At 37.4% G+C, this 16,180-nt stretch overlaps 1 protein-coding gene across 4 annotated transcripts in view; it reads left to right on the top strand.

The window, feature by feature from the left end:
• LOC149088685 (uncharacterized) overlaps positions 1-11,715 on the top strand; it is a 51,304-nt gene extending 39,589 nt beyond the window's left edge. For 3 of the 4 annotated variants that reach the window (XM_089248904.1, XM_089248901.1, XM_089248911.1), the window contains exon 6: positions 37-9,266. In XM_089248904.1, the coding sequence (XP_089105030.1) occupies positions 37-237 (201 nt within the window). In that variant the 3' untranslated portion in view covers positions 238-9,266. Of the gene's footprint in view, positions 1-36; positions 9,267-11,479 lie in introns of those variants that run through there. The other variant, XM_089248920.1, reaches the window with a different exon arrangement.
• Positions 11,716-16,180: the final 4,465 nt, after the last annotated feature.

Consider the following 16,180-nt stretch of genomic DNA (forward strand, 5'->3'; position numbering starts at 1 on the left):
GGGTCTCATTGTGAAATTCTTCATTGTATTTTCAAGGTCGAAATTGACGAAAATCTCCCAGAAGATCAAAAACCATGTCATATGTGCAACCAGCCTGTGAAAAAGATTCCAGGGAGCGATATCCTCACTTGCAGAGTATGCCTCATCCATATGTGTTGGAACTGTTCGAGTTTTTTCTTTGACATGGCTGAAGCAGTGAGCCACCAGCCGAAATGTGCTTCTCTGATAACATTCTAGTGAGTTGTGATGCACCGCCTGCTTTTTGCCCCCCTTTTCTATATGATATAATTGGCAAAAGGCTGTGAGTTATTTGTTCTTTTCAATATTTAAAATTTTACACAATGGCGGTGTGAACAGGGGGGGGGGGGGAGATTTCTTGTGCCTTCTTCAAACCAGTTCGTAGCTGATATAAGGTGTTCCAGAAGAAATGAGATGGATTCAAATTGTTTTTTTCTCCCTTGTTTGATACACTACTACATTTGAAAAGTTCCGAGACTCATTTCTTATTACAGAAGAATGGATACAGGTGAACTTGTTTATTTCATGTTTCCTTCAAATTATCTACCTTGTGCAATTATGCATTTTAGCCATTGTTCATACAAAGATGTAAATTCAGATTGCAAGCCTCCTTTCCATCACACCCTCCATTGCCTTCGTCGCTGCACCTCTTCAGAATCTGAGAATCGTTACCCCCCTTGAGCAAATTCTTTATCCGAGGAAAAGGGAAAAAAGTCTCATGGAGAAAGACCAAAGAAATAAGCTGGTTGCAGAAGTGTTGGAATGTAATGTTTCGACAGGTAATCTGGCATCAGAAGGGACCCCTGAGTCCTTAAGCACTTACATCACTCTGAGAGACGCGAGCGACCAGATCTTTAGAAGGCTAAGTCGTGGGTGCTACAAGGCACCCATAGCCCCCACATCCTGAAGCAGGGCCCCTAGGCTAGGATCTTTTACAGGCCCCCCTTTATGATGAATTTATAGCGTGAAAAAAACAAAAACAAAAAAATGATTAAAATCCTCCCGGGCCCCAGGGCTGGAGCCTTGTCAGTCCACCCCTTGTGGGGGCCATGCAGGTACCACCTGCTGTCAGATTAATACTTCTACAACCAGCTTATCCACCTGATGTTATCCCCATGAGACTTTTTCCCCTCGGATAAAGAATTTGCTCAAGGGGAGGGGGGCAATGATTCTTGGGTTCCGAAAAAAGTGCAGCGAGTAGTAATGAAGGCACTATAGAGTATGTTACGAAAAAAACTTGGAATCTTCATTTACATCTTTGTATAATCAATGGCAAAAATGCATAATTGTACAAGGTAGAACCGTTTATTTCGTTTCTTTCAAATTATCTATCTGTAATCATTCTCTCGTAAAAATATAAGTTTCAGAATGTAACTTTTTGAACGTAGTAGGACATGTATTTGGGACTTTCTTTGGTCATGTTCCTTTAAATCTGTTTTTCGGGACAAAATTTCATGAATATGCATGTAGCTTTGGAGTTATTTTCAGAGATGTAAGCGCTGTGCGCTAATACAGAGAAGCATAGTTGTGTATACTATGTTCCATGGTATGCATATTGTTCATGTTTGTCCGAAGATTGTTATTACATGTATAATATGTGTTACTGTTGTTGTACTATCATGGAAAATGAGGCTTGTGAAGTTTTTTGATGTTTTTATTTCCTATTTGAAATATTAGAATTAGATTGGGGTGGAGCATGTGGCGAAAGCTTTCGCATGCATAGCAGGGTGCTAATGAAGCCTGTTGTGCATTTGATAGCAGTTTTTTTCCCCTTCAGTTTTTACGTATTCAAATTGGGACTGGCGAGTTATATCGAGACTGGTGAATATTAATTGTTATAACTGGTTAAAACTGGCAACAAACCACTTTCCAATAACATTAAATGGAGGAAATTCTCAATCCCATGCATTGTGTCCATATCGCCGGTAAATATCTTCAATTGAGACAGGAACATTTGAATTTTTTTTTTCTTGGTTGTATTGTTTGCAGATGGCTAGATTTCTAGACAGCCAAAAAGCTCCGATCTATCCAGGGCTCGATTTTCACATGGGCAACATGAGCATTTGCCCAGGGCCCCCAAATTTTTATAAATTTGTTAAAATTTTGGAAAGTCAAATAATTTTCCTTAAATCGCATCATACTATTTCAAAAGCGCCCGTTGTTGGAAAACTCTATTAAATATTAATATTGAACCAATCAGTAATAGACTTTACAAAGCATGTATAATGCCCATATTGCAATATTAACTCTGCTACAAAAATATGTTTCAATTGCGTCAGTCTTTTGTTCGATTCCTCAATTTCACATCTTTTGCCCGAAAAAGGTTTATGAAACAATAATAAGAACGTTTGCGTGTTTGATCGACATGAAATCTTCATGAAGATTCTGTATATAAGAGCAAATTGCAAAACTTTATGCGTCTGATCTTGCAAGCATTTTCTCAAACGAGCTGTGACAATTTTCGTCCTTAGTTCAGGTTGGTGGCACAATGTCACAAATTTGAAATGACGCTAGAAGTTTAGAAGAGACATTTCCGAATGGCGAGACAGCATTGAACCATCAATGACAAATATCAAACCCGTTCTAGAGGAAGCTCAGTTTTTCTTATTAAAAACGATAAAAATCATCAGTTCGCTCAAATATTTTACAAGAAAAACTGCTATATTTTTTGCTTTATTGTGTATTGAAGCGGAGATAACTCAAAGATTAGATTTTTATGACATTATCGATGATTTGTGAGTGATTGAAGTGTGAAAAAACACATTTATTGTAAGATATTTCATGGAGAATTTTAAATTACATTTTTCATTCAAAATAGTGCATATCATTTTTTTATGTGTTTACAAACAATGTGTACTGCATTTATTCACATACCAAACCTCTTCAACCGTAGTTGGGGAGGGGCAATACCTTTTTTGTCCAGGGGCTCCCATTAAGTCAAAGTCAGGCCCTCTCTGGATCAAACCCTCTCTTGTATCTGCTGAAGATGTGTGCAAAACACTTGGAATCAGAATTTCTTCTCAAGCACAACTCTGTAGTCCACAAATGCAGTCATTGTCCTATGCTGTTCCAAACACAGTGAAAACCCAGGACATTCTATGAGACCAAAAACTGTCTTTATCGGAATCGAACAATAGTCCTGGTGATTAGTGCCTTGATGTCCAACTTTATGAAATGGAAAAATATTTCAGACGTTTCATTTCATGCAGGTTTCACTGTATAAGTTGCTTTTAATTCATTGATATCACAATGTATTTTGATTATTTTCTGTGTATTTTGATCAATTTCTACTAGTTCTAGTTTAAACCAGTTATATATTCAGTTTTTTGCCACTGTCATCCGATAACTACTCTATGCCATTCCTGATACGAGCTGTTTTGTTTGGGGTATTTTTTTTTATTTTTATTTCGTTTTTTTATTGAAGAATTGTGGAGAATTATGCTTGCTGATACTTTACTGTGAGGTTTGTCACAGTGGTGTGGTGAAATATGGTTTTTTTTAAATGTCTTCTGTACACAATGGCGGAAATCAAGGGATGAAATCGTATTGAAATGTTTGACTGTTTTTATTCATTTTCCGTCAGTGTTTTTATAGCCCTACGAGTTGGCGTTATTTGAGGGGGGGGGGTTGAAACAGGACTAGGGCAATCACAGCAAGGCCTTTAACCTCAAAAAGACCAGGTAAGGTCAGATAAACCAATCAGATGTAAAGAGACCAACATCACATCTGGTTGCAAGGTTTTTAATCCACCGCTGGGTTTATTTATCCCACTATTTTGCCCGTGTATCAAAAATTACTGTTCTTTTGCAGTTCAAGCAGATAAAATAAGGATGGGGCATCCCTTCTGTTATACCAGAAATCTCTTTGCTCTCAATGTTGTATAAAAAAAACATTTGCGCATTCATCCTGACATCAGAGCTTTGGATGCTAGTATCATGGCCAAGGTTTCCCAACTTGTGCTAGGTAACCGTGACCATGTGTCAACCCCCCCCCCCCCCCCACCAATGAGACAGTTTTGGTCAGTTAATGATAAGGCGATTGTTAGTGCTTCTTGAAATAACCCACTGAGTTGAATACCTCTGTAGAAGGACTCTTGATTGTGTTTAGATTTATTTCTTTGTGTTTTATGTGTATTTCGCTTTTATGAATGATCATGTGTTTCTGGTGAAGGTTTTTACACGTATCAATTTTTTGCTCAGGAGGTGTACATGGATGTGAAATTCCAGTTCAAATTTGGCTGATATTTGTTATTGCCTATTTGGGTCTCGCTCAGGTTTTATGGGTAATAGCAGAGGTGGGCATTGGATGCTATTGGTTGTGAAATGGGAAGATCGTCATTGTTGTTACTCATGCATTGGTGATTTCCCCTATTTTTCCAATCATGAAGCATTGTCTGACTCTGCGACAGGGGTAACTTATATGGTCTGAGTGGGTGTACATTTCCCATTCGTTTTGTGTTATAATGTTGTGTCGTTTATATTTGAGTTGTAATTATAATCTAAAATACATACAGTACGTTACAGTAAGAATGGACTGCAATGAGCCAAAAGCTTTGTTTAAAGCTTATGCACTGAATTGAAGAGACGATAATTTAGCATCTATGCTATCTTTCTGAATATTTTTTGGCACTACCTTGGCCAGTTTTGGCTAGCATCAATACCATTTTTCAGTTCTGCCAACCTTCAGAAGGTAAAAATCTGGTAAACATACTTTTGCACCCCAAACCAGAATGTTTTGTATTGTCCTGCAACGAGCCCTCGGCTGAGCGGAAATGTTCTGTGCTAAAAATACCCAAAATTGTGTTTCTTAAATTTCTTTCAGACTGTTCTGCAGTGGCGAAGTATGTTGCAGATTTCGACACATTCTGCTTTGGGGCCTTCGCGTGCCAATTTTTATTTGGGGCCATAATAACAATCAACATAAGAAGTAACGCATAAAGTGACCATATTTATCGGGACATTCCTGTGTTTTTCATTGTCATTTGCCATTCGACTATTCTAAAGGAATGTTCATTTTTTAATAATGCTTTATTCATGCTTCCTTGAATGACATTTACTGGCCATTTTTGTTGCTAAACTTAATCATTCCAATAACCACAGATTTATAGAAGCCCTCAATTTCCCTCCCATTGGCAATAAATAAGGAATTTTCGCCCACAACTAGCAACGTCCAATATAGATTTTACATAATTTTTGCTATTACATATTAGCCAGCATAGTAATATCTACTGAATCATCCACCAGCTGTCTTACAATCAAACACGTATGAAAACACATTCATCGTGAACAGGTTACCATGCTTGCTTACATTCATATATTTAAATGGCTTTGATCACCCTTCATACAGGTTACTGCACCTAATGTTCAAGTGATGTCGCTAGAGCTTTTTCATGTCAATGGGAGGAGGGGGGGGGGGGGCATTTTTTCTTAAGAAAAGAATTAGTGGAAGCAGAAACCACAAGCAAAGCTTCTTTTTTTTTTCATGTTGATGGCAATAATTGAAACCCGGCAATATGAATCCATGACCCGGAAGCCCTGTAAATGTTCTAAATTCTGGCATTACCAGGCTAATATAAATTTGGCAGGTCTGCATTTCCGAAGATGATGCCACTCTCCGCTATTACTACGAAGGTTTTGGCAGCTGGTTGATGCAAAGATAAAATAAATCCAAGAAAGAACGCACACGAGCTCTAAGGGAAGAGGATTCGTTGGCTTTGTAGTCTAATTGTCTAGGGCACTCACCCGGCAAGTGAGAGGACGTGGATTCAGATCCTTACAAGACTTTGCATCAGCCAGCTGTCAAAACCTTCTTAGGTCTGCATTCTTCCATTTTAAAGTCACTGCAAGAAATAATGTATGCATCCATTCCCTTGTTACAATAATGGGATTGATAGTTTGGTCTTGGCAATTTTCTTTTTCAAATGCTACTAACAAAAACACTTTTTAAAATCTTTGAAGCCTAAAAAATTGCTTTTTCAATCATTGTTATGATGAGGAGGAGCTGGTGGCCCAGCGTGATTTAGAACTTCCCGACATATCTGCCACATCTGTGATGGACATCTTAAGTCACCATGGGAGCAGAGTCACTTTGATATACTTGGCTGACCTTAGATGACTGACAGAGCTACAGCTGCGCTGGTATCTACAAGGACAGCAGTTTTACGATGCAGCAGGCTTGTATCAAGCTTTTGTACAAGACTTGATAGAACTAACAACCTGTTGATGCGTGAACATGTCGGCCATATAAATCCCAGCACAGCTGCAGCCTGAATCATTTTTTGATGGCCAATGTCTTCATTGAAGTTTCTCCTATGTAGATTGGTACGAAACGCCTGCAAATTCTGCTATACTGCCGCTCCTTAGTCCAAAACTAACTTCTCAGCAGTTGAATTCTTGAGCATTTTACATGATTTACTCATTCACTTGATATATTTGTCCCTGTTGAAAATTTACTGTGAGAAACATTTTTCTGCTTCGTTCATATTCTTGTTAGCAAGCTTGTGTGCTCTAGTGGGGAAGAATTAGTGAGTCGTTAGTTTGATAACCATCTTTGAAAACATTTTTTGTCAGCTGCCAATTACAATCATCCTTTTTTGTCAATTACATATTTGGAAGTAAAAAAAAAAATCTGGCACTCTCTTTATATTTGCTATCGACTCTGCTGGTGATTCCATGGTTGTGATCCTGTTCAAGGGACAAACCAAATGTTACTTAGGACCAAATAAGGGTGAACTACATCAGTTATGTTTATACTGTGTTAGTTGATATTGCATGTATTCTGTTGATTGATGAAGTCTTATTTATCACCATATTTTATATTCGATCAATGTTTGTGATTTTTCATGTTGAACATTTGGTATGTCTTTGTTGATTATTTTTTTCCCCCATATTATTTGGTGATAAGAGTGATTCTTTATATTCTTATGTACTTCTTCGGATACAAGGCGAGTCACCTGGGATTTTGAACACACCTGAGATAGCATGTAAATGCCTCTGTGTGCCTTCATAGGAGCTTCCACATTGATGTGACATGGTGTGGACAAATTTCCGATACTGTTGCATTAAAACAATGTTGTCTTTTAAGTGAATGGTATCAACTACCTTGGGCGGCGATGGAACAAAACAGGGTTGAAGGCGTCAGAAGCTAAAAGTATAGCATAGGATCCTATGGGGGTGGCTTAGCAATGAGAGAGGGCAGCAATATTTTTTTTCTGTAGGGGAGAGGTAGATGCAAATGTACTGATCTTGCCGCCTGTGGGCTAGGCATTACAGTCTACATTTTTTCACCACCGATTCTTCAAATTCGCCACCTCTGGGTCACTTTTCGTCCTTTGCTCACTAGGCCACCTTTTTAGTCACTCAGACTCCCTACATCACTCTTACTGGGCCCCCTTCTCTTAATGCCACACATTTTCTATGTCGTTCTTTCGTTTGCACACCCTCCAGGTCTCTGTTTTGTTTGCCCACTGTCCTGGTACATCGCTCTCTAGGCAGCATAGGCAAATAAAGGAGGAGTGATTGCCTCACCCCCCAATTAAGTGGAAAAGTTGTATTATTTGCATAGGCGGTAGGATGAAAGTGGACATTCAAACCCTCCCTCGTTCACTATCCCCACCCCAGTTCAGAGAGTCTATATCATTTTATGCTAGGCAGAGGTGTTTTGCCGTCCTCTCTGAAGTTGCTGCCCAGGGCTAAAGGCCATTTACCCCCCCCCCCACCTATATATGCCTCTGGGAAAGGGGGTGCCACGAGAGTAAGTTTAGAAGACTCTGAATTAGAAAGTTATGAGGTATGGCTTAATTGCAGATTTCCGTGGCATCATATGTGTGATTCTCACTCCTGGGCATTAATTTTGTCGATCGTTGCAGACTGATGAGTGCTGGCATTCCTTTCTGGGATGAAGAACAAATGATGTAAAGCCAATGCAAAACTTGTTTGTCTAGCTAATGAGTATGGGCAGTCTTGTTTGAATTGCAGGTCATCTCAACCAACAAAACACATTTCCATACAGTTGAAAGCTTCTCCCTTGGAGCAAAGATTCATTGCACAAAGTCCTCTTCAAGGGCTCCTGAAGTCTCTAATGAAAATTATGTGTGCAGCGTGATCTGCACTCAGCTAAGATCATGATTCAACTGATACATTTCCAGTTTTTTTTAATCACTGCATACAGGTCTCTTCGATCCATGCTGCTAGGGAAGCATGCAAGACAGCAACAAGCAAATCTCTTAAAGGCACTCTGCTTCATATGTTCGCAGTGTGCAGATTTCTGTAGAGTTTTCCTCACCGCAGATGAATTGGTAACAAAATGCAGATAATGTCTAGATCTTATGGTGATTTCAGCCATGAAGCATTGGGAACAAAATTCTAAAGACCACAGTGTTGATAGTCTGTTACGACACTACTGTAGACGAGGGTTTTTGTCACTGCTTATGGACTCGTATCTAGATGTGCCCGCAAATGATATTTCTTTCAAAGTACATCAGGCATGACCAGTCACCTATTTTCGTCTTTCTGTGACGTTTGTTTTATGTCCCATTGAGCATACAGCAAATGAGGAAGACAGATTGTGGTACTATGGCTACAAACATTCTAAGGATACTGTCTTACGGCTCTAAAGCCCTGTTTACCTAGGAAATAGAAAAAGCAGGTTTAAAACCTGCTTCAAGAATTTTCACTAATGACTGCTTGACATTTCGTGCCTTATGAAGGAAAAAATTTGTCAAGCGGGTGCTAGAACTCCCAATGCTACCGCAATTTCAGCACATGTAAATGGGGCTTTCGATGATGATACCATGGTCCTCCTTGCTCGAAGTAATGATCTGTGGTGGGTGACCCCTCCATTAGTTGCGGTCCTGATTAGAAGGAAAAATTATGGGGGAGGGGGGAATGCCGAAATGCAAACTGGCCTTCCGCGCAACAGAAATCTCCATTTCTAGTTCTGATTAATTCTAACAGGTAGCTGATGTCTTTGTCCGAAGAAGTACTTGTATAAAACTGTTTACTTTGAGACTGTATTAAATATATATTCAAAATCGATTCGTAAATCTATATAAATCAAACACTTTAAATAATATATTTATATGCATTGGGAGGAGCTCCCCTCTATAATAAATTTAAAATGCAAGAAAAATTGGAAGATTTAGCCTGGGCCCCGTCCCCCACGTGGGGAGGGGAATATTGTGTTTACTTGATTTGTTACATGGAGATTTACTTCGAGAATTTTCAATAAAATTTGAATTATTTTTTTAATGGAGTTTGTGATTCCTATCTATTTATTAGTAAAGGAAACGTTTCGTAGTAGTTGTATTGTCTGTTTTAGAAAGCGCTGTGTCATATTAAAAATGCAGCACCAACTATGCAGTTTAAGAGAACGACGTGGCAAAGAAAAAGACGTCCTGATTTGTTTTTGTTACCTAAATTTCGTGGGTGGGATAGGGGTGTGTAGTACTTGCATTGTCCGAATTTATTTTCTGAATTATTTCTTCTCATTTTTTTGGTGACAAAATTTATATATATGTTTCCCCACTTACCCCTAATTTCTTTGCTTTCTTTCAAAAGTTCTTTACCAATTTTTATTTTGAATTTCTTTCCCAACTTTTTGCAGAATTTCTGAATTTCCTACTTTTTGTAGAATTTACCGGATTTCTTTTTTTTTTCCTTTCTGAATTTCTCTTGGCTGTTTTTTTTTTCCCTTAGTTCCTTCTTTGATTTTGTTTTCTGCCATATTTATTATGTTCTGATTTTTTTTTTTTTTCTCTTCTATAATTTTCTTCCTACGGTTTTTCTGAGTTTCTTGTCTGCTTTTTTACTTCCCTGTTTTTTTAGTCTTTATTATTATTTTTTTTTTAATTTCTTCCCAACTTTTTATTCAGATTTCTTCACTGTCTTTTTAAAAATTCTTTCTTTACCTTTTTTTCTGTGAAATTCTTCACAATGAATGAATTAACGCCAGAACTTTGCCACTGGACTTATCCAGTTGCTGAGATCTCTTCCAGCCCAGCTTCGTGACAGAGTCTAGAATACTTTATTTTTTGTCAAAAAAAAGAAAAAAAAAACATACAACATATTTTCCACTGACAATTGGGTGCTGTCGTGATGAATAAATTTTGTGGTGATTACAGACGAGATGGGATTAGGAGTTGGAGAAGTTTCTGGGTTTAGTTAAGATGAATGTATACATATTAGGATTGAGCCGCCGCCCCCCCCCATGCCATCTCATCTGTTATCTTACCACTTGCCTGAAATTCTTCACATATTTTTTCCTGCTTTTCTTCTGTATCGTTTGAGTTTTTTATGCTGAATTTCTTACCTGATTTTTTTTCCAAAATCTTTTTTTTTTCTTCTGAATATATCTTTTCTTTCCGGAATTTCTGTCTAGTCTTTTTTACAGAATTTCTTTTTTCTGTGTTTCACCTTTTCTGAATTTCTTCCGATTTCTCTTTAGTTCATTTTCCTGGTTGTTCTTGGCTTTTTGCTGAATTCATTCCTTCACATTTCTTTTCTGAACAGTTTCCTCTGCTTTTTTTCCTGAATTTCTTTCCCCATTTTGTTCTAACATTTTTTTTGCAGAAATTCTTTCAATATATATTTTCCCCCTTGAATTTCTTCATTGATTCTTATTTTTCTTTCCCCAATTTTTTCCTTAATCTTTACTTTTTTCCCCAATTTTTGATAAATGTCCTTTTTTTTCCAGAATTTCTTCCCTGATTTTTTTGTTCAATTCCTTCTCTATTTCTTTCGTTGACTTTCTTCCACCTTTTTTCCTGAATGTCTGCCAGTTTTTCCGAAATTCCAGTTTTTGCTTGATTTCCTCCCGACTTTTTTCTCAGAATTTCTTCTGCTCATATTTAAGGGAGCCAATTTTTCATACCAATAATTGCAGCCATTGATTGGTTTATTTCTCAACGTTTAACAGCACATTTAGGCGAGACATGGGGTCATAATTTTTTGGAAAAAATATGATCACTCCAAGCTTTTATGGAAAAATTCCACAACCTAGAGTGGGCCATATGACCCTCAATTTCCGGTAATTCTGCACTATCTGTGCAGAATAGTGCAGAATGCCAATTATTTTAGCAATAATTGGCAGCTTGCTTGCTTTGGACATCATTTTGGTGACAAGAACTGTAAATGAATTTCACTGTACGAGATCACAATTTCCAGCATTTTTCTCTAGCAATATGATCGGCATATTACTGACAGTATTTGAAAAGAAAGGCTTAGAACTTAAAACTTGTGCTTTTATCTACCCCTGAAAACAAAAGACTGAATGTTACATTTTGAAAAAATGATAGCTTTTAAACCAGTTTGTCGTATGAAACTGGTGATTATATCATGGAAAAAAAAAATTGAAGCGAAGCAATTAGTCATATTTCATTTCTGATTGTGCCAAGAAATTTCACCGTAAAATGGAGGTGTTAAAGCCTATAATAATATACAGCATAGAATTTTTTATATTTTAGAGAAACCATGATGGCAGCATAAATTCCAGTATGATGATGCAGTAATGTGACCATATTTCGTCTAGAAAAAAAGGGGGGAAATGTGTCTTCAGGCCGCTCAGAGGAGGCATATTCAATACTTCCTCAAAGGGATGTGTTTTATCAAATTCTGAAAATTGCAAGTACTGGGAAAAACTATCAATCTAACTAAAAAGATGGGAAAAGAAGCTATGGATAAATAAAATAGTATTTGCATCCATAATAATCGCAATGTAATTTATGAAAATTAGCTTCGCAAACGCGACAAATTGGAATAAGTTCTGTTGGATAAAAAAAGCGGGTACAAATAAATGATTCCCAGCGTGAGAGAACTTCTAATAAATAATTCCTAGGGCAAGAGTGCCTCGGTAAATGATCAAGACAAGAGAACCATGGGTAAATGACACCCCCACCCCCGGGCGAGACTGCAGCTAATGAAAGATTCCCAGGACAAGAAAGCTACGGGTAAATGACAACTGAGGGCTGCAATTAGATGAACCCCTTCGCTGGACATTTCCATTATGACAATATGGGCGCAGTAGCCCAGTCCAATAAGATTTCCAATTTCCAGTTCAATAAGTAGCCCAGTTGAAATCTCGCCTAAAGTATAAAAGGATGTTTAGGTGCCACAAGTTTGATACCAGGTTCGTCCTTCTCAGAAATTTTCCTGACGCAGGGGGTACAACCAAAACGGCGACATGACCACAGAAAAATATTGCTACCGCAGGAAGTCCCACATCAAGGGGTTACTGCACAAACTTCTCGTTGAGTATAAAAAAGCTAGTTCAGAATCAGCAATAAATTGCAAGTCCAATTAGCCCTCGTGCAGAAAATGACAGTGGTGCAACAAAAATGATCAAATGAACCCATGACAAGAAAGCCACAGATAAATGATTACCGGGACAAGAGTTTCATCGCAAATAATTCCCAGAGCAAGAGTCAGTGGGTGAATGATTCCTAGGACAAGATAGCCATGAGTAGATAACCCCGGAATCAGGACAGCATTAAGATGATCCCAGGGCAAGAAACCCCCTTTCCCAATACACAGTATTTAAATGGAGGTTCCTCTTGAAAATTCCAAACTCAACCTGTCGCAACTTTATCAAATGGCAACAAAAATGTGAATCTAAACAATCAAAAACTCATCAACGATATCCATAAGAAACTCACAAGAAAAAAATAATTTTTATTCTCTCGATACACACGAGAAGAGTAAATTGCATTAAATTAAAAAGCAAAACCACATTTTTTTTTCAATGCAACTAAATGCACTCGTAATTCACATTTACGAAAAAAAAAAAATACTGACGAGAAAAAAAAAATTTTTTTCATTGTAAATATAAAGCACTAACAAATATATATTATATATGTATAATATGATGCTTGCATTGCAATATAATATAAGTATGGAAGTAACAAAAGTATCGTTTCAGCACATTTAGAAGCACCTGCTTCGAAACATTTACTCGTCGCTAAAATATATAATCAGTATTTTTTATAAGTAGCACTTGTCAAAGGCACGTTTAATTTTGCTCGTTACTTCTTCGATTCACAAACACACACACATGCACTTGCATTTTTATATTTTTACAGCAACTGGAATGATTATGAGAACAAATATAGAACGCGTCTACACTCATGAAGCTTTAATTACAGCTTATTTCGGCGATGGAAAGAGGACAAGATAAACTGCCACTTCATCAGCTCTCGTTGCATTCAATTACACTGCTGTAGTCTGAATAATCACAAAAATAGTTTCGCAGAATCAGAATACTAATGTGAGGGTCCCTCCGCAAGATGACACCATTATAGATATCCTAGGGGTGATAATCTGGGAACTTTCGTCCTGGTGCATATTTTAGGAAGGACGGATTTCTTCTGCAGTAAGATGAGGCAGATATGCCAGCATCTCCCCAGGGTGTCCTGTAAGTGCTTTATGTCATCACCCATCCAGCGTACAGGTATGATTCCAATTTATAAAATTCTCAACGGTGTTCAAAAATTACTCTGTACCAGTTTTGGGAGTGAAAATACACTGTGTAACAAAATAAAAAAATCTAAATTTGTAAACGGTTCCTGTATCTCCTGAGGCCAACAAAAGTTGTTTCTAAGTGAGATATTTGCTGAGATTTTCGAGTTCAAAAGTCAGAGAAAATTTGGGAAAGAACAGAAAATACTAATGGACAACGCTCTTTTCCCAACTTTTCTTTGATTTTTGAATCTGAATATCTCAGTGAATATTGCACTTAGTGAGTTTTGTTGGCCTCGGGAGAAACAGGGCAACAACTTTCTAATTGGAAGTTAGAGGACAAGGAGAACAGTATAAAAATATATATATTTAGATTTTTATTTTTTTTTACACACTGTATTTGCACTTTCAAAACTGGTACAGGGTACTTTTTGAGCATTTTTAAACTGAAACTATGCCTTTATGATCAACAGTTGATGAGATAAAGGCCACATTAGCACTTACAGAACACCCTGTATAGTAAAGGTTGTCTCATTTCTTTGAAGTTGCTCTTGTCGCCTCGGTTCAATGGACGGGGTCTCAGATCAGGTGCATGATGTCACTACTCTGATGCTTTTTAACTAAAGCAATTTTGAAATACCGGGGTAGCCAATGGCTATAAACCAGTTCTGTAAGGGCTATGTTATCAGCTGGTACCGACTTTAGGACACGTCATGAAAAAGCCCTTATATAGCCCTGAGGATCTCCAGCATGGTTGACCCTCGTAAGGCACTTATATATCGAGACAGAGCTGCAACCACATTTGGCTTAATTAAATATAATAGGATGTAGTTGGGCGAACATAGATGTCATGATTTTGAATTGTCTCCAACAACGCTTGCAAATCATGAAAAAGCCCTTATATAGCCCTGAGGATCTCCAGCATGGTTGACCCTCGTAAGGTAATACACTTATATATCGAGACAGAGCTGCAACCACATTTGGCTTAATTAAATATAATAGGATATAGTTGGGCGAACATAGATGTCATGATTTTGAATTGTCTCCAACAACGCTTGCAAATCATGGATAGTTTGCATAAGTTTTTTTGGAGACATTCAGACAGTCAAGAGCAACATTTGGAAATTGGTAATATGGCTTTTAAAGTTGGGGGACAGAGTCTGTGTAAGATGATGTGATAAGTAAGGAGAACGGAACTTGATTAAGGTAGTTCTGGTGGTCAGTAGCAGCCAGACAGAGCTGAACAAAAAGCATTGGTTTGGGCCTGGAAGACGGAGATGCCCCCTTCACAACTATTTTCGTAACTTGTAATTTTTGGTGGTCTTGTAAAAACAAATGTCCCTAACCTCACAAATCCTACCTACACCTGCTACTGGTCTATGCGTCTTGAGAATTAACAGGATTTTAACATATCTTGACAACAAAAATTTATTTTATCAAGATATAATTACATCAATACAGCAAGGATCAGAGCTGATGGATCGGCAAGGTTGCCATCAAGAGTATTATCTTAGGATCTTTACTTTAATCATTGCAAAACATTTTTTCTGGGACAGATATTGCAATTTACACATGCTATTACAAGAGTAACGCCAAAGAATAAAACTATTTCATAAAATATTGTAAGACATGTTAGAATATGCTATTGATTTTGCAAAACGTTTGTACATATTGTCTACTAAGGCCACTTCCATATTGCTTTTGATATTTTCGAATACACTTTTCTGACATATGTCCTAATCATATCAGATACAAGAACACTGGCACAAACTAGATAGTGCCACATTACACTCAAGCTTTATGTCATATGTAAAAGCTACAAAAACTTTTTTCCCATCATCATGGAGATTAGGAAGCATATACAGTTGGACTTGACAAATCAAAAAAATATTTTTTTAGGTGCCGACTGAATTTATTAGGAGCCAAGAATAGTTTTTCCCCCCTGAAGAAAACTGTCTTCAATAATGAGATTTTTTTCCGTTTTTTAAGGGACTTCATGACCCCCTTCCAGTGTAGGACACACCACCATGAAATGAGGCTATCTTGTGTGTTACGCTTAAGATAGTCTAAATTTGCATGGTTTAGCATTAATGAATGGTTTGCTGAACTTCCCCGTTAATATGTAAGGATGCCTCAAAATATTTTATCGAGTGACAAGCACTAAGTGAATGGCAAACTTGAGTGGATCAAATTGCTGTAAGTAGATCATTATTGAAACTGAGATGATGGTTTTTCGCTTTCGCTCACATGCGCGCTATGGAATTGTGGGTAATATTCTACCCTAAAGTATCCGGTAAGCGTGCCTCACTTGAAAAATTAACACACATGTGAATACTTTTATGATACAAAACTAGATGTAGCATTGTAGACATGCGTATGAGCACTTGAAGTTATTTTTTAAATTCTGCTTGGAGAAAACTGTGGGCTGATTGCATTATTGAACGTGGACATTTTGCCTGTTGTGGCCTTGTATTTGTGACTTCAGGGTCTAGCTCATGAAAAGGAGCCTCTACTTGTCGAAGAGAGATTGTGGAACAGCGTATTGATGTTTACTTTATTTATGGCGTTATTTATATTATGTGTATTATTGTGTTTAATTATTGATCGAATGCTGTTTTTATTAGTCATTTTTATGTGAATTGTGAAAAAAATTATTTGAGTTTCCATTATTTCCTATGGAGAAGTTAGATTCGAATAACGAGCTATTTGTATAA

Source organism: Pholcus phalangioides, unplaced genomic scaffold (assembly GCF_987345545.1).
Source record: "Pholcus phalangioides strain wild (caught in Gottingen) unplaced genomic scaffold, Ppha-v1.0 ptg000003l_1, whole genome shotgun sequence".
NCBI classification, from domain to species: Eukaryota; Metazoa; Arthropoda; class Arachnida; order Araneae; family Pholcidae; genus Pholcus; species Pholcus phalangioides.